Genomic DNA, 19924 nt, shown 5'->3' with positions numbered 1-19924 from the left:
TAAGTTTATTGATACATAAGTTATGAACAGAAAAATTCATCTTTATAGATGTTTTGACCAGCACATGCAGTCTAGATGACTGGCACTACCATCAAGGTATAAAATATTTCCATCACTTTGAAAGTTCCCTCATGCCCTCACAGAGTCAATCCCAGTTTTTTATCCTCTCTGCTGAAAACCATTGATGCTTTCCACCACCATGGATTTTTCACTTTGTGAATGTTGTATAGGAATAGAGTCTTATCTTCTGTCATTTAGCAACATGCTTTTGAGATGTTGTCTTGTGTACCATTTTTTAAAATCAATCAGTAGCGTTCCATTACATGGATATACTATATTTTGATGATTACCCAGTTTATGGTCATGAGGGCTACTTCTAGTTGATGGTTATTGTGAATGAATATATCATAAATTTTCACAACTAAGTCTTTGTATAGATATATATTTTTTACTTCTTTGAGAAAATACCAAAATGAAATTGCCAAGTCATATGTTACCATGGGTTTACATTTATAAGAAACTGTCAAATACTTTTTTCCAAAAGGATCTACTATTTTCTTACCCCTAGCAATGTCTCATAGTTTCAAATTTTCCACATCCTCATTTGTGAAAATATCTTTTACTTACTATAAATTTGCAATGTTTTTCTATTCAGTGTTCAATTTCTTTCCTTTTATTTATTAAATATACATTGCTCTCAACTGCACATGGAACATTCCCCAGAATTGATTATGCTAGGCCACATAAGAGTCATAACAATTTTTAAAAGTAAAAATCATCAGGCATGCTTTCAGACCACAATGGAATGAAACAAAATCAAGAAGAGAAGGAATTCTTGAAACTGTATAAACACATGGAAATTAAACAGCATGCTCCTGAATATCCAATGAGTCAATGATCAAAGTAAAGGAAAAATTTTTTTCTAAAGAAAAATGAAAATGGAAATGCAACACATAAAGAGTTAGGTAATAGGTGGAGATACAGTTGGAGATGTAGCTTAGTTGGTAAAGTGCTTGCCTTACATGCATAAGGCCCTGGGTTCAATCCCCAGCACAAAACACACACACACACACACACACACACACACACACACACACACATACACGGAATAGGCAAAAAGGAACATTAAGTGGAAAGTTTACAGCAATAAAGACCTACATCAAAATGTAGAAATATCTAAAGTAAAGAACATAATTGGGCATCTGAAGTAACTATAAAACAAGAAGAAACTATCCAAAATTAGTTGTTAACCAATATCCATAGCAGCATAAGTCTTAATTGACAAAACTTGGAAACAACAAAATGTACTTCAACTGTGGAACACAGGTACAACGAAGTTTTATACTTTGTTTCCTCATTTTTATTGGTGCCTTACACTTGTACTTATTGATGGGATTTGTTGTTACATGTTTGTACACGCACACAACATAACAGTATAATTTTGCCCAACATTCTCCTCCCACCTCCCACTCCTTAGACCCTTTGATTTGTAGGAGATCCACCCCCACCTTGTTTTCTTTTTCCTCCTTTAATTTGAAAACCTAACACACCTGCCAAGATTAAAGAATATTGTTCTTTTGTAGGCTAGATTGAAATTTAATTTTTCTAGTTTTAATGAGACATAAATTGTAGGGAACAGAAAAAGAAACACCCAAAACATAACATTCTTTTATTCTCTATCAAGTTCAGTGACCAAAGAAATTTAAACAGTTCCTAGATTAGCTTCTGCCTTCTGCTGGAGGAAGAACTACTCAAAAGGGAGAACAGTCCTGGACCCTAGAACTACAAAACTCACATGGGGATGAGATGATGCCTCAGAGTGAGTTCCAATGACACTGCGACATTCTCTGTGTGACAGACCCTGTCTCGGTCCTCACAAGGATGATTATTATCTTAAGCATTTGGGGGATCAGGGGCGAGACAGAGAAAGAGACTGTGAAAAAGGGCCTTTCAAAGTCATGTCTATCTGATAAGGCAGAGGCTCTCAATTGCTACATGATGCTACTTCCTGACTCTCTAGGGATTGCTGAGGACAGCTGTAGGAGTGTCCTTCAGAGCCCTCTGGAGAATCAGCTTGAGGGACTGCCTCTGCCGCTGCCTAAAGGAGCCAACAAAAAAGTAAATGAGGGGGTTGGCAGAGCTATTAACACAGGACATGACAAGGGCCACCAGGAGAAACCTACAAGGTAATGAATTAATATCATTATAAAACCAATATAATAGGAACCAGAAAATGCCTAGGGGCACAGCAAGGAGGAAGAAGACTAGTGCAGTGATCAGGATGGTCACATACAGCCTAGTTAGCAGCATTGGCCTGGAGCTACAGAGGATTCTGACTAACAGGACCAGGCTGGAACCAAGCAGAATCACAACCAAAATAATCAGCCATGCAGCACAGATGAAATCAAATGCCTGACACCTATCAGTGTCAGAATCCCTCCACAAGAAACCACAATAGACCCCTTCCAGTATGCTCAGCAGCAGAGACAGAGCCCAGAGCATAGCACACATGATAGTTGACATGTGTCTTGGTCGATGGAAGCGATACCAGATGGGGCACAAGATGGAAAGACAGCGCTCAGTGCTAATGGAGCTGAGCATGCTCACGCCTGCAATGTAATAAAAGATCATCACGGTGTTTAAGAATTCTGGGATGGAGACTGAGTTTGAATGAAAGAAGTTGATGAATGTCACCAGAGATCCTATAAGGTGGCAGCAGAGGAAGAAGAAGTCAGCCCCAGCCAGGTTGAGAATGTAGATGGAGAAGACATTCCTGCGTATGCAGAATCCCAGGAGCCAGACAACAACCGCATTTCCTGCCAGCCCAAGGGAGGCAATGATGAAAGTCAGCAAACGCAGGATAAGTTTCTCCTTGCCACATTGTGGAGGAACTGCTGGGTCACTTCCATTCGTTGTTGTAATTTCACTCCACAAGGCTGGAATGGTGGGATTCATAGTCAAAATCCTTTCACTGGTGCCCCTGAGAACACAAACAAGATGTGAGCAGCAACTGCAGCAGGAGCTCTGATTCTCAATACCGACCTGCTAAGTGGGAACTACTCTTCCTGTGTCACAAAGAGTGAAACAGCAGCTTGCAGAGATTAAGTGATTCATCAAAGACTGGGAATTCCTATAGATTTGGCTTCAAATTCAGCTCTTGCTGCAGCTTGCTGACCAAGCCTGAGACTGTCTTTCTAGCACAAGACAGGTCCTCTCCTGACATGGGAAAATCTTGTCCTAGGCCACGTCATGACCACAGGAAGCAGGAGGAGAAAAGCCAGGTACATCCACAGGACAGCAACAGAGCTCTGGGATGAGAAATCCTTCTGTACTAAGACAGAACTTTACTCTCATGGATAGGAAAGTGGAAGCCTCAGGCATGACCCATGGCCACCTTCAGTGACTGACAGAAGGAGAGAGAGGAAGTTATGATTCAAGATCCCAAAGGGAATGTGACATCTTGCTGTAACAGGTGTGTGGATGGCCAGTCAACAGAGCAGAGACCTCAGCATACAGGATTCCCTCTGTGACTCTGAAAAGGTTCCCATTCATCCAGATTCTCCAAGACTCACACAGAACAGAAAGATCCTAATAGGAGATGGCAGGATCATCAGAGCATCAAGGATTATATCCTTCCTTCCCACGTTCTCATAGTTCCTATAGATCTGGTTGATCTGAGGAGGTTATGATTGATCGTGGCCTCTGGTGTTCTTCCTCATGACATACTGGACTTCTTATTTTTGGCACTGAACAGAGTGCTAAATTCACAATTTTGTTTTCAAAGTATAAGTCCTATTTCCCTCCTTTGGTGTCTCACATTATACTCAATGTTCTCTAAAATCTACACCTGCTTGGTTCTCAAGGTTGTCACTATTATGTTTCTGATTACTAGTATAGGTCCTAAACACATTTTTTTATAATATTTTCATTATCACAGGAAGAATCTGAGACTAAATGAATGCAAAATATATTTTGAGATCACAGAATGAAGAGAAAATCCAAAAGAAATTCAAGTCTCCTGGAACACTCTTCCAGATTTTACTTTTGTTTCTCTGTCTCATGTTAATGGGCAGTGAGAAAGAATCAGAGATGTGGAAGCCACAAATGGCTCCAAACATCCATACTCCTCCTTTCTCACATAACAATACTGAGAGTGACAGACCAGAACAAAGACTGTAGTCCAAGCCTCCCTCACTGTTGAAGGCAACATATCACTGAGCATTGGTAAATGGGATGTGGGCAGAAGTGATGTAAGAAACTCCTGGGTTCTGCCATTCCTTCCCCTTTCCCTCCAGGATGGAATGATGATGTATTTGAAGGCCATGAAGGATCACGAGGATGAGGGCATCTCTCTAGACAGAGGGAAGTAGATATTGCAGGGTAACGTGGTTCGTGCTATAATGGAGCTGCCAGTTCTGGGTCTGATCAACACCTTCTTGTTAAATTACTACTCTAATTGGTTCCTCTTTGCTGTATCAAATATCATAGCTTAAAATACTTAGAAACACGTTTCTTAGAAAATACTTAGAAACACGTTTCTTCACTATATACCATTCCCCATTCATTTATGAAGGTAGTGAGATATTACTTAAAAGATAGCCACCATAGAGGAATATACAAATAAACATTCAGACAAACTGGGAGGAGATAAATGTGAAAATTTATCTATCACTTTGTGAAGAAAAAATTCCCCCAAAAGTGCAAAGTGTGAAAGCCTTTACAAAGAGATGGGTTATTTCTCATTTGTTGTCAGAATGCCATGTTCAACCTTCACTACCTCCTTGTGCATCCTAGGAGGAGACATTTCCATGTGCCATTAATGGAATCCTTTTGCTCTCACTTCTGGTTGCATTTGCTCAAAAAGACGCATTGAAAGGGGATTGAACAGAAGGAGAAGAATAATTTGGTGATTTTTAATATCCTGGTTTTCTAGGCTAGGTGGTGAGTTGGCAGTGGCAGTGCTATTGTGTTCCTAAGGACACAGATTCTATGTAGTATATTTCCTGTGACCACATCAAAAAAAAAAAAAAACAACCCAGCTATTTATTCAGCCATCTCTGAGTCCCAATAATTTCTCTTTCTGATTTTTCTTTTAAAACCTATTGACTTCAAGCTCCTTGATATTACTTTGTTGGTGGGAGTGATGTGAGTCTCACCATCCCTTGCAACTTTTCCAAATATGTCCATATTGATACATTTTCCTTTATTAGACTTCTCAATTATCTCATTTTAGGCCACCAGTTTTCTACAGAGATACTGAGAGACACATAAAACAAAGATTTGTAAACGAAGAAAAACAAGTGACAAATTTATTCACAGGATTTAGTTTGGAAAAGCATATGTGTACCCCCATCTTACTTCTTTGATTAAGTAAAGCAGAGGATCTCCCATTGTTACAGTGAATTTGGACAGTTGTAATGAATAGAGGAATTAGCAATGTTGGAGAAACAAGGAAGGGTCCCTATTTACAGCTTTCATTTCTCCCACAGTCAACTGCTAGCACCAAAGTTATAAAGAGGGAGCTTCATATCTCCTGACTTTCCCAGCTACAGTCCCAGTGGATCCCTTCATACACTTTGCCAAAGTGAAGTGGATTATTCCCCATTTGTATATGAACTAGAAGGGAAAAAAAGAAAAATGATTTGAAAATAAGTTCTTGCTAAATTCTTACCTTTCTTCAATTCTCTTGCAGCAGTCGCAGGTCGTGCTGAAGGGAAGAGTCTCCTGTACCTTTGACTGTCACTCAAAGACACTTCTCTGCCCTGGAGAAGTGACGGCAAAATCTGAGTGAGGCCTGTTGCTCCAGTGATCATCAAGATGCCAGAAAGCCCTGTGGCTTCCTGTACAGCCCTGCTGACAAATGGAAGTGTAGAGTCTGTTGAGTCATGTTCCTCTCAAGATGTTTTTTGACATTTGGTCAGACGCTAATCCCACATCTCAATCTCTGCCCATCCTCACCCAATCAAGTCTCCTTCTGTGGAATTCATTTGGTTTGGGGACTTCTTGCTGATTACAGACCATAAATTCCAAGTAATGTGAGCTTAACATGAAAGGCTACATAACTAAAACTAAATCTCATTTTAATTACTTGCCATCTGTGGCCCTCCATGTCCTGGCCCACTCTTCTTCATTGTCATAGCAGTCACACATGCTGGCTTACATGTTCTTTTTGAATACTGAAGTGCATCACCCAGAGGGGACCATCTTTCTCAATCCTATTCTTCAGAATCAACATCTATGCTTAGCCATTCTTCTAAATTTTTGTTAGTCATGGTTACAAATTTAAAGTAAACATACATTTTGTATGTTTTATGTCAAGTCATCTGCATTAATGATAGTATCAATTGGTTTCCATGAAAGATACAAAGTATTTTGGATATGGTAGAGAATTTGAAAGTGACTGGGGGTGTAAATTAGCTGTGATTAATATTTTAAAGACTCTCATAGAAAATGTGGATAGTTTGTAAAAGCAGGTGGATATGACACACAAAGAGAGAATGATAAAAGTAAAAATCACTGTAACAGAATTGAAGAATGCCATTGAAGAACTCTCACAGGTGTACGAAGCACAACCTAGAAAAAGATACAACGAACTAGAAAATATAGGAAAATTGGAGGAAGGTGATAAAAACTTCTCAAACAGGGCTAGGATTGTGGCTCAGTGGTAGAGGGCTTGCCTAGAATGTGTGAGGCACTGGGTTTGATTCTCAGCACCACATACATAAATAAAAATTTAAAATTTCATCAACAACTAATAAAAATATTTTAAAAAATCTTCCCAAACAGAAAAAATAAAGATTAAAAACAAAGACTTGAAGAAAAAAAATATTCACAAGTTTGTATCCATTAAAAAAGGGTTAACATATTCATATGGAAAATAACAGAAGGAAATGATAGTGAAGGGAGGGGCAATATTTGAAATAATACTGGTTGAGATTTTTTAAATGATTTTCAGACACCAAACCACAAATGCAAAGCAAAGAAAACACCAAACAGGATAATACAACAACAAAAATAAATAAATAAATAGATAAATAAATAAATATATCTAAGCATATTGGATTCAAACTACAGAACATGAAAGTCAAAGAAAATCTTGAAAGACACCAGAGGAAGCCCCTTACATATAAAGACAAAGGAAAACAATTAAATTAGACTTATCTTCAGAATCCATGCAGAAAGATGAGAATGGGGTGAGATATTTAAAGTGTTGTAAGAAAATGACCAACAACCCAGAACACTGAACCTAGTGAAGTCATCCTTCAATAACAAAAGAGAAAGACTGTGAAAGAAACAAAAGTTGAATGAATTTGTTATTGGTATGCCTATATTGCTAGAAATCTTCTTTTAAATTATTTTAATTGACAAATAGTAATTATATAAACTTATGGCATATTTTTATAGTATTTCAATACATGTATTCAATGTATAGTCACATCAGTATAATTGATCTATCGCCTCAGACATACACCTTTCTTTGTGTGGGAAATACACAAAATCCTATTAGCTATTTTATTATATGCAACTAATTGTTTTCAACCACAAGTATCATACTATGCTATGAATATAAAAAGTTATTCCTCCTACCCATGCCATTTATTGCCCTCTCACTTCTCCCTTCTGTATACATTTCTCAGGCTCAGGTAACAAGTACTATAATCTCTATATCCTTTATACCAACTTTCATTGGTCTTCTTTAATATTAAGAAATATGAATGAAGTTTTCTTCAGAGAAAAGTAAATGATAAGTCAGAAACTGATACCAATATAAAGAGCATTCAAAAAAGAAACAAAAGAAGTTAAAATACCATCATATATTTTCTCATTCTTGACTGATCTAATAGATAATATTTTGTTCAAAATAATAACTACAGCAACTTTGAATGATTACTGCTTTTGGGAAAATGAAAAATGTAGGACAGTGATGTTATAAGGGATAGGTAAGACAAAATGAGAATACTGTTATAATAAGTGAACTATTCATGAAGAAGTATACTATTAATTGAAAGTGCACTTAGATTAATTGTAAATGAGTGTTGAGAATACTAGGGCAATCATTACAATAATTTTTAATAGAACTATAATGAATATATTGAGAGAAGAGAAAATAAATCATATAAAGTGGTCAATAAAACTAAAAAAGGCACATAGTGTAATTAAAAAGATGGGGTAATTAAGAGACTACAGTTGCATATATGGTGGACTTACTAATGATAATAATCATTTTAAATGTGAATGGTTTGCAATAGCGATTTTAAGTCAGAGAACATGTGAGCATTAATAAAAATCTAAACATATGTTGGCTACTAGAAAAACAACTTAAAAATTAAGACTCCATAGATTGCAATAAAGATATGGAGAAAATGCACGATGTTATTATAATCAAAAGAAAGAATGGATAGCCATATCAATTCTAGATATAGCACACTTCAGAAAAGAGAAAATTATCAGGGATATCAAAGGTTACTGATCCCAAAATAAAGAAGTCAATTCTCTAATTGACTAACTAACTTCTTATGTTCATTGTACAATTGTACAAACATAAAAACAGAATGACAAAATGTCTGAGACAAATTCTAATAGAAATGCAATAAAGAAATAAATGAATCTACTCTTAGATTTGGAATTTTTCTCATGGGTCTTTTTCAGTAATTGGCAAATACAGCAGGCAAAATTAGTAGGAAATGAATAGTTGAAATTGGAGAGCATCTTCAATCAATTGTATCTGACTGACATTCAAAAGTTTGATCTAATGAGTATAATTCAACTACTCAAGTTCACAAGAAACATTCATCAAGAGCAATTACAATCTAGGCAGTAAAACTTACCTCAAGCAATTTAAACAACAGAAATAACACAGTGTATATGCTTTCAGGCAATATTGAGAGATCAGTAACAGAAAGATAATTGGAAACACCCCAAATATTTAGAGGTTAAATGAGAAATTTCTGTTTATCACAAGAGTAAAAGAAGTATCAAGAAAAATGGAAATTTTTCAAGTAAATGAAAAATAATTTTTAAATTATCAAAATTTGGGGGATGACAAAGTAATCCTTAGAAGGAAATTATCACATAGAATCATTTTTTTGCACATAGCAGCAAAGAAAAGACAAAGATATTTGGATACATATCTTTGGAGCCATAGCACTTTCCTCTTTCTGCACAGAAAACTAAGTCAACAACAGCAAAGGAAAAAAAAAAAGAAAGAAAAAAGAAAAACTTCATTTCAAGGTGAGTGCCCAAGGGAGAACACTGGAACTCAGTAAGGGAGTCATGGGAATGTTGCAGTCCACAGAGACCTGAGGTGTCAACATCGAAAAACAAGCACATCAGCCAGTGTGGCCACAGACCATAGCCAATGGAAAGGGTAAATGAGACAGCCCCAGTAGATTCTAACTCCATGTATTCTGGCTACTTGGCCATTCTATGTATAGGTGGTTTCCACAGTAGTCACAAGCTTAGAGCCCAGTAAGGGGAACTCGTTAGGGTTGCCATGGTATTTTTGCTACAGAAAAGTAGCTCACATTGTCTCCTTTCACTCCCAGAGGACAGTCTGTGGTAGTGTAATACCATCTTGAGAAAGAGTTCACACTGCCCTAGGAGACAGGAGACCCACATCCCCATCTCCAGGGTCACACAAACATCCTATCACACTACCAGAAGGGAATGTAGCCCCACAAATGCAACTGGACTCAGAAGTACAAATGTGACCCAGCACCCTAGCTTATGCAATGCCCTACATTATAGGGGAAAGTGCTTCAACACAGCAGGAGAGGTGCTGCCTCCAGCACTGTAGAAGCCATGATGCTTACCCACTTTAGGTTTGGGGCTCATTCTCCCCCTACCTCCTCCTGCCCGCCACCTCCTAGAGAATTGTAGAATTCCCCTGGGATATATATGTACCCACTGGGACTCCACAATGGCACTTCTGCAGCCCCATTACTGCAGTCTGCCCACAGGGACCTGCCTGCCACGGCCACAACAGAAATGACTACACCATACCCTCAAATCTGATGCCAGTGATTACAGAAGGAGACACTATAGGAAAAATGCATTGTGATGTCCAACTGGGACCTACATAAAAGTAGCCAACCAAGCCAGCGATTAAATTTGGATGCATTGATGAGGAATGGCTGAATTTCTGAACATACAACTTATCAAAATTGAATCTTCAAGACATAGCAAGTCTGAACAGAATTAAGGAGATTGAATCACTAATAACAAGTCTCCCAACAAAGAAAAGCCAGAATTAGGTGGCTTCACTGCTGAATTCCACCAGCTATTAAGGAAGAATACAAATTATTCACAAACACTTCAAAAAATTGGAAAGGAGGAAAGTCTTCAAACTTATTCTCTGATGTCAGTATTAACCACATACCAATATCAAACAAAAACAAAACATAGAAGAAATATAGTTCAATACCCCTGATGAACATAGATTCAAATTTCTCAAATACTAGCAAATTAAATCAAACAACAAAGAGAACATCCATCATTATCAAGTTGCATTTATCCAAGGAATGAAAGGATGGTTCAAAATTGCAATTCAATAAATGAACTATATATTAACAAAAGAATGAAGAATTATTTTAAAAAATTTTTGTAGTTGTAGATATACAAAATGCCTTTATGTGTTTATTTTTATATGGTGCTAAAGATTAAACCCAGGGCCTCACAAGGCTAGGCAAGGGCTCTGCCATTGAGCTATAGCCCTAGCCTCTGATAAATTTTTATAACTATCTCAATATATCAGGAGATTTGATCAACTTCAACAGCTCTTCATGATACAAACTCTGAATGAATTAAGTGTAAGAGGAATGAGCCTCACGATAATTAGGACTACATGTATTAAAGTCACTGCAAACATCATTTTTAATGTAGAAAAAGCTGAAAGCATTTCCTCTAAAATCTGACACCAGCACTCTGGTCACTCTTATTCCATATGATATTGGAAGTCTTACCCAGACAGGAATTAGGAAAAAGAAAGAAATTGAAAACATACAAATAGGAAGGCAGAAAATCATATTGTACTTTTTTATGTGATATGATTTTATGCTGATAAACCTAAAGATTCCACCAAAAGACTATGATATTGTTATGGTGTAGGCATGAGGGGTCCCTCAAAAGATCCTGTGGGAGACAATGCAGGAATGGTTCAGATATGAAAAGATTAGTTTATGAGAACTGTAATCTGGATGGTGGATTAATCCACTGATACGGACTAATTTGGATGGTAAAATATTTTGCCCCTGATGGACAGAGTTGCTCCCTGCTCCCTGGATGCAGTGAGTTGAGCAGCATTCCTCTGACACAATCTTCCACCATGATGTTCTGTCAGATCTTGGGCCCAGAGTTATGGAGTCAGCTGACCGTGGACGAAACCTCTGAAACCATGACCCAGAATAAACTTTTCCTCCTCTAAATTGTTCTTATTAGGTCTTTGGTCACAGTGATGAGAAATATGACTAAAACACAGGGCATGCATTTGAATTTCTGGAGCACAGAATTGTGTCTGAAACTTGGAAAATGTTCAGCATCTATGTTTCTCAAGAAGCTCCTGATTGAAAAAATCACAGTTGTGGGGCAGCTTGAAAAGAGTGGCTCATGCATCTGGTTTCACTGGAGTCCTGCAGGCACCACCAATCAAAGGACCAGAGGATTCTCTCTGCAGCAGACCAACCTGAGGAAAGCCTTGCCTTTTGCCCTCATTTAGCCTTACTGGCTTCTCCTGGGGAGAAGAATGGAGGGAAGCAAAAGCTTATCCAAGAATCTCCTTTATTTCAATACCAGTGGTGGATTTTCTTCTTAGTTACACCTTGAGGATATCTAGGAAGACAGAAAAGACATGAGAGTCCTTCGTAGCACATTTTGGGAGCTATTACTCTTGGCTGTTTATGCATTAAGTGAATATTTAAATGTAGTAGATAATCACTCTGCTAATTCCATGCATAACGAACACCTATTAAATAAATATCTGACTCTACATTCCATCTAGGAAACACACTGATTGATTCCTGGAAATGCTGAGTCCTCGTGGCCTTTCACTGAAATAAGTGTGCCTGTGCTCTACCCTTAGGGCAGTGAGTCCTCTGCTTTAAAAGGACTCCATGGACCTGTTTCCAATTCTGCTTATGCCAGTTGAATTTGTCAATATTGCTGCCTATTTTATCATAACAGAATGTAAATCAACAAAGTAAGAGTACAGTGAAAGCTAATGTAAATATTTAAAAAATCTAAAAGGTAGATTTAAAAATGTTTTAGTAAAATAGTTGCAAACCTGAAAACTATACTATGATGAATAAATTTATGAATAATTAAGAATATCCTGGTGCACACTACTCTCTCTAAAATGACAAGATCTCCGCTATAAATAATCTGAACTTCAACTTATAGAAAATGCTTGAGGAATGTGAGTCCCGAAAGATAGAGAGGCTAGAAATCTATTTGCTGAATTTTACTCAAAAAAAAAAAAAGTCATTCACTCCTCTTCATTTTTGGTGAATTAATTCAGGTAAAAAATAAAACATTTGTGTTACAAATTTATCTTACAATCATTACATGTACATTCTCAACTAATCTGTAGAGCTGTGGTACTCAATATGTCAGTAAGCGGGCTTCCTACTGCAATATCACAAGTCAGTCTGTTTATTCTGTAAGTACTTATTTAGCGTCCTCCATGTTCCAGCCCTCACGCCTGGCACTGCAGATACAAAGACAATGAACCCACCCTCAAGGAGTTCATAGTCCATGAAAGGAAGGAGCCTAGTGTAGTACAGACTGCCACACAATGTGACACACGCAGTCATAGAGATGTCTGGGGGTGTACAAGGGTGTTCCCAGGAGGGGCTGATCTGAAAGTTCTAACTTGTCTTTTTTCCAAGATGAGGAGAATATCACACCACCCACCCTTCCAGATAGCATGATCACATGGTTCAGAGAACTGTAAGAATGTCCACTAGATTATTCCTCATAATGGGAAACAACTTCACCAAACAGTTTCCCACTGATGAAATATTAAAATTCATTATGTTGAATTTTCTAATGGCCTATTAGCATCTACCTGTAACTGAGAGAGGTGGCAGTGATGCTCTTTCTGGAAGATGGCATGGCATGTATTGTGCATCAGTATCTTTAATGCATAAATGGTGGCTATTAATAAAAATGAGATTTGCTTTCTGGTCTCCAGGAGATTACAGTGGAGTGTGGAAGAAAAAATCCCCTTACATATATCTCTCACATTGATAATATTGATAAACACAGAAAAGAGAGTAGAGAAGGGGGAGACCTCAGAGTGTACATGTGGCTCTGAGTAGATAGTTTCTTCAAATACCTGGAATTTGAACAGATGACTCCAACTTAACACACAAGAAATCTATTATCAGTCCAATCATCTCCTTGAGGAGGCAAGGGAAACCCTGGGTCAGGATAGACGGAAATGGCAGAAGAAATTGATCATGTAGTTACTTCTGTGCCTTCTGGAGTAAAAGTGTGCACATGAATGCATTACTACTGAAACATGAAAGAAATGAAAGAAAAGCCATAATTGAATGGCCTTATATTGTACTTTATTATTTGTTAGAAAGCCCCACAATGAAAACTTACATTGCTCAATATTCCTATCTAGGCTCCCAAATACCAGGGATTACTTATAGTAATTACTAACAATGCTACATGGAAAAATAAAGGCTCCAGAATAAAAGTACTGAGAATGAGGAGGACTGAGAGATGGTGAACTGTGAGTGAAAATGGGATAGGTGCTAAGAAACACCTCGGGGTGGAATTGTGTCAACAGCTCTGATCTCTGAGGTTCTTGGAATCCTGGTACAGGAAATTGCTGGGTGGTCTAACATCTTGATAGGTTCCCATGGCCACCAGCTTTCATGCCATTTCCCTTGTATACATTTCAGAAATTGAGGACAAGCAAGGGTCCTCTGGCATTTCTCAAAGTCAGAAAGGCTCTCCTCCCTCAAAACTGAACATTCTTCACCTCCAAACAAAAACATGGATGGAAGGCGTGGACAGACACCAAGAATTTTCTTATTTCCACTTACAGTCTTTAGTCTATGTTCACATGTCTACTTTGGGGTGCTACATAAAGGAAGTCATTCTGATTTCTTAAGGAAAAAGCAAGAGACAGAAACCTCCCTCTGAAAACTGGGTGCTGGCAGCCTCAAAAGTGGGAGTTCTCAAAGGAGTCAACTAGATTTTTCTGTATTCTGATCCATCTCCCCATATCCTGCCCTTTTTCCAACCATTCAAATCTGTTGACATGGGTAGAATTCTGCCTCTTGAGTTCATTTAAGGGGCCAAGTGATGTGCAGCATTTCATCCCAGAGCTGAACGGCTGAAGACCCAGGTCTCGGTGTTTCATTTGCTCTTTGAAGTTATTTGTTTTTATTATCCCAGGAAGAAAGCATTGACACAAATTGGAATTTTTGAAGAGCACGTCATGATAGAAGTATTTACAAAGATGGGCAGGTTAAGGAAAAGTGACAAGTGCATGGGAAACAGGGAAAGAACAAGGGAAGGAACGCTGAGGAGACAGGGCAGTTGCAGAGGTGGGAGAGAATGAGCATAAAATGGAGAGGCACTGTCTCTGCCAACACAGACTCAGACAGAGAGCCAGGAGATGTAAAACCCAAGTTCCTTTCCTCCTGTTCTCTGCTCTCCTGGGTGGTGTCTCCCTGTGACTCTATTCAACCAGAAAGTTGAATGAAAATACGTGACTCATAAGTGTCACAGAAACCACCCCTCTTGATATGCCAAACCAAACAGAGAAGGAAGAAAGGAAAATTATTTTGACAAATAAGACTATCCCTCAAATCTCCTTCTATCCTCTTACTTCCTGGTGTTTTCTCTATCTAATTCTCACTGAATTGTTTTTGATAGTTGGAAATTAAAGGGCCACAATAGCAGTTACTTACAGAGAGGGAAACAAGAAAAGGTGGGAAGGGAGAGGCTGAACATGAGTGGCAATTGGGAAGAAGTCCAGAAACATTTCTCTGAGGGTCACATCTTAAACTGCTCTGGTTCCTGTTTGCCCACAATCCTTTAGAGGAAATAAAAGGAATAGCTATTCAGCATCTTGATAAGTTTTGCTTATTTATTGCCTTTTACTCCAGCTCCTGTAAACATCTCCTATTTTAGAAGAGAGAAGGGTTCTGTGGTGTCACTTAATCCCAGAAAGGCTCTCCACTTCAGCACAGATAAGCTCTCCTCCTGTGGACAGAGAATGGAAAAAAAAGGTAAGAGTATTTTCTAAATGCTTTCCTGTTTCCAATGATTGCTAATATTTTTGTACTGAGTTCATATCTCTATGTTTCTACCTTGTGATGCTACAAGTAGGGGGTCATGGGGTTCCTTCAGGGAAAGGCAGAAGAGATGATGCCTCTTTGTTAACACTGGGTCCTGGCATCTTTAACTGAATGTTCTCAGAGAGTTTCTCCAAACCATTATCCCTTATGATTCATCTCCCTACATTCTCCCCCTTATTCTGGACATTCAAATACATCATCCCATGGAGAACACTACTGGTTACATTCATTTGAGGACCACAGTAACATGTGGGAATTGCACCAAGAGCTTAGCTGCCATACACCCAGATTTTATTTTATTTTTGGGGTGTGTGTGGAGGGTACTGGGAAGTGAAGTCAGGGATACTTGACCACTGTGGCACATCCACAGCCCTATTTTGTATTTTATTTAGAGACACCAAGAGTCTGACTGCGTTGCTTAGCATCTTGCTTTTGCTGAGGCTGACTTTGAACTCTTAATCCTCCTGCCTCAACCTCCTGAGCCACTGGAATTATAGGCATGTGCCAGGACACCCAGCTCCCAGGTTGTCATTATGTTACTTGCTTTTCAAAATTGTTCTGTTTTGCATCTTTAAGAATAAAAAAAGCAATCCAAAAATGAAGTAATTGAGTATTTCTTTAGTTGACTCTTTACAAAGATAGAGTTAAGAATAATTAGCATGGTATAATAAAGTAGCTAAAGGCAAGCAAAAACAAAGCATTATAACCATCCCTACACTTATAGGGACAAGAGAGAGAGAAAGAACCACAGCTAGTTGTAGCAGTAGCAGGGGACAACCAAGCAGGAGGAGAAGCACTGCCATTGCAACTCACAACCTCACAGGAAAAGAGCCAGGAGTTGAAACATTCAAATCCCTTTCTCCATGCCCTTCAGTGTCTTGGAAGCAACCCCCACATGTTCCAACTGAGGTTCCCAGAGTGAGGATAACAGATGTTGTAGATTTCCTCCCATATCCCCTTCTGGACAACCAAAGCTGTGGGAGCTTTTATACCTACAAGACCTCATGTTGGATGCATACACTTATGATACCTCTCTGCACACCAGAGAAGGGTTGTGCTCTTTTTTGACTTCAGGGTCCATGTGAGTTCTCTGGCCTCCACGACCCTGGATGCCCTTGCAAGAAAGGGGAGAGCTTCTATATTCTCATCTGTTCCTGACTGGCTTCCAAAGCACTTCATTTTTGCCCTATTTCACTTGCTTTCCTTCTTCTCATTTGTGAAGTTTGTTTATTCTTATATACATATTATAAGAATATATATATTACATTCTTATATACACAATATTTAAGGCCAACTTGGATTTAACTTGGGAATTACTCCTCTGCTTCCCACCCCCATGTAGATGTAATCAAGAGTTCTGTGGTGCTGGGTCAGTAGGGCCAAAGAGTGGGCCCTGAGGGGGCACTGCTGAGTTCATCCACAGTATTGGACCACAATAAATAATTCATCCTCTCTGTGATCTAATTTTATCCTCTTTTTGTTTATTTTTATTTTATTTATTTTATTTTTTTGTCAGTGTGTTTCTTTTCTTTTAAGTTTTATTGTTGGTTGTTCAAAACATTACATAGTTCTTGACATATCATATTTCACACTTTGATTCAAGTGGGTTATGAACTCCTATTTTTACCCCGTAAACAGATTGCAGCATCACATCAGTTACACATCCACTGTTTTACATATTGCTATACTAGTGTCTGTTGTATTCTGCTGCCTTTCCTATCTTCTACTATCCCCCCTCCCCTCCCCTCCCCTCCCCTCCCATCTTCTCTCTCTACCCCATCTACTGTAATTCATTAGTAGAAATGATACAAATTCTTACCTCAGAGGTCTCTGAAAGAATTCAAAGCGAGAATACCTTATGACTTCTCCATATTTATTATTATTCACCCAAGTTTGAGATAATTCACTTTCTCTAGTTAAAATATATGCAAGCATCTTTCCATTTCAACCCTTTAACTTTTTACTTCTGCTCATATATTACCCTCACACAAGACTTCTACCTACAAAGCAAACTCTATTGTGAGAAAAAATGGAAAAGATTTATATTGGACACTTCACAGCCCAACAATTAATAGCTTTTTATTTTTTAATGTTTTCATCCTTCAAAACTTTTTCTTCGCACTCAGACCTAAACCCCTCTTCTTTCTCTGTTCCTACAAATTGCTGGGCAATTCAGCTCAAACTCACATCCTAACCCCATACTCTGCATCAAAATGTTACAAAGTACACAGCAAAGCCATTTTTGTTCCTTGCTTTTGTGGCCCATCAGTGGTCAACTTCTGTTGTTTGGATAAACATAAATAAGTCTTCTAAACACACTCAGTTGTCCACAAAAAAATAATGATAAATGACATTTTCCTCTTCTAATTTTACCTTAATGTTTTAAATCCTTTAATTATATTTCATCTTTGTTTGTCCATTCAATCCAAGTCTTCTGTCACCATTAGTCTCCTTATTCATGCATCTATTCACTGAATAACCACTGTGAATACAGTGGTTAGCACCAGATCTAGACAGGGGATATGCATAGTGTGGCTGTCCTCTGTGGCTGATACACTGAGCCATTTCTATGACACACTTAGCCATTTCTAGCCTATCAGGCCCAACCATCCTTACACCTGCCCTACCAAGAGGTCTCATTCCTTTCAAGTCCCAAAATCAGTCTTTTTTTCTCCTAAATACAGCACTGTTTGTCATGAATGTGCTGTGGGATCATCTTTGCTTTTTTGAAAACCTGAACCTGAAGGAAAAATTCTGGCCCAGGACAGGATTATGCCTTTGACCACAGTCCTTTCCTCGTATCTCAGATCCTATCCCAGACTTTTTCTGGAGACATGGCGTGACCTCTGGCAGGAACAGGAGGGGTCCGTGTGCATGATCAGTTATAGAATATTTCTGTCAGTAGATGAACCTGTGCAGTAGCACCCAGCATAACGTTTAGAGTCGACATGAATTGAGTTTGAGTCCAGAACCTCGGATTCCCTGGCCTTTTTAAAACTAATTTTTGCAACCATCTGTGTCCTCCCCTTAACACAGGGACAGTAATTCCCACACAGCAGGGTGGTCCTGGGAATCAGGGGTTCTGCAGCAGGAACTCATGACTTCTTTATGTTCCTAGCAACTTCTCTGGATATTTTCTGATACTAAATCCAACCACCCCAGCCAAGGGGACAGAATTCATGATGGTGAATGGAAGTAACCGGACTTTTCCTCAACCTGTCAACCTATGGACCTTGATCCCAGGCTTGCTGACTCTCATCATTGTGATGACTGGGCTGGCTGGAAACGCAGTTGTGCTCTGACTTTTGGGCTTCCGCATGCGCAGGAACGCCTTCTCAGTCTACATCCTCAACCTGGTGGGAGCCGTCTTCCTTTTTCTCTGTTTTCATGTTATAGCTTCTCTGCATGAACTCAGCCCCAATTTTGTTTCCATTTTCAACTTCATCTTCAAGTACTCTACCATTGTGATGATGTGGCCCTATCTTACAAGCCTGAGCATGCTCAGCGCTGTTAGTGCTGAGTGCTGTCTGTCCATCCCGTGTCCTGTCTGGTACCGCTGCCACCAACCGAGACACATGTCAGCTATCATATGTGCCCTACTCTGGGCCCTGTCCCTGCTGATGAGCATCCTGAATAGCAACCACTGTGACTCCCTTTTTATGGATTTAGACTTCTCATGGTGTCAGACATTTGATTTCATCAGAGCTGCATGGCTGATTTGTTTATTTATTGTTCTCTCTGGATCTAGCTTGGCCCTGCTCATCAGAATCCTCTGTGGCTCTCAGAGGGTGCCGATGACTAGGCTGTATTTGACCACTGGGCTCACGGTCCTGGTCTTCCTCTTCTGTGGCCTCCCTGTAGGCATCCTGGAGTTTCTGTTGCCTGGATTCATAATAACCATATAAATCTGCATTTTGATAAGAGGACTGCTTTATTTCTGTATAGCATTAACAACAGCACCAACCCTATCATTTACTTCTTCGTTGGTTCCTGTAGGCTGCGGCAGCATCAGCAGCACCAGCCACAGTCACTCAAGTTGGTTTTGGAGAAGGCCTTCAAGACATACCTGAGGTGGAGAAAAGTGGATAAAGTCTTCCTCAGGAAACTATGGAGAGTCCAATATCCTCCTAATGTAGTGATTCTGCATCTTCAAGGGATCCTTAAAAGAAGAATTACCTCTGGAGGATACATAGATGATTGTATAGAGTCCAAAATTGACATTCATATATATATATCACATATATATGATATATATATATATATACCATTTTTAAACAATATATTTATTATTGTATAAAATATTCATAATGAAATTTATCATTTTAACCATCTTCAACTGCATAATTCCTTGGTGTTAAATATTTTCACATTTAAGTACATTTTGAAGAGCAATAGTTTTTATATTTTATGAAGTCTAATTTATCGGTCTTTTAATTTTATGATTAGTGCATTATGTGCATCTAAAATTATAGATGTGCAGCACCATTTCTGGCTACTTACTATATTTCTCTTCTTTACTGACCAGTCTACTAGAATTTTATGAATATCATTACCATTTTTGAAGTGCTACCTTATAGCTTTGACTTTTTTCTCTATTATTTGCTTTTCAT

General features: G+C 38.6%; 1 protein-coding gene and 1 pseudogene across 1 annotated transcript; one reads left to right on the top strand and one right to left on the bottom strand.

The window, feature by feature from the left end:
* Window positions 1-2016: 2016 nt before the first annotated feature.
* LOC101966901 (mas-related G-protein coupled receptor member X2) lies at window positions 2017-2955 on the bottom strand. The gene has a single exon (XM_005326842.3). It carries the CDS (start codon window positions 2953-2955, stop codon window positions 2017-2019), a length of 939 nt encoding a protein of 312 aa, XP_005326899.2.
* A 15541-nt stretch (window positions 2956-18496) lies between these two features.
* Window positions 18497-19445, top strand: LOC101966615 (mas-related G-protein coupled receptor member X2-like; annotated as a pseudogene).
* The last annotated feature ends 479 nt before the right edge of the window (window positions 19446-19924 follow it).

Source organism: Ictidomys tridecemlineatus, chromosome 4, assembly GCF_052094955.1.
Source record: "Ictidomys tridecemlineatus isolate mIctTri1 chromosome 4, mIctTri1.hap1, whole genome shotgun sequence".
NCBI classification, from domain to species: Eukaryota; Metazoa; Chordata; class Mammalia; order Rodentia; family Sciuridae; genus Ictidomys; species Ictidomys tridecemlineatus.
Note: the sequence above shows the minus strand (reverse complement) of the source record. Positions and strands in the feature narration are given on the sequence as shown.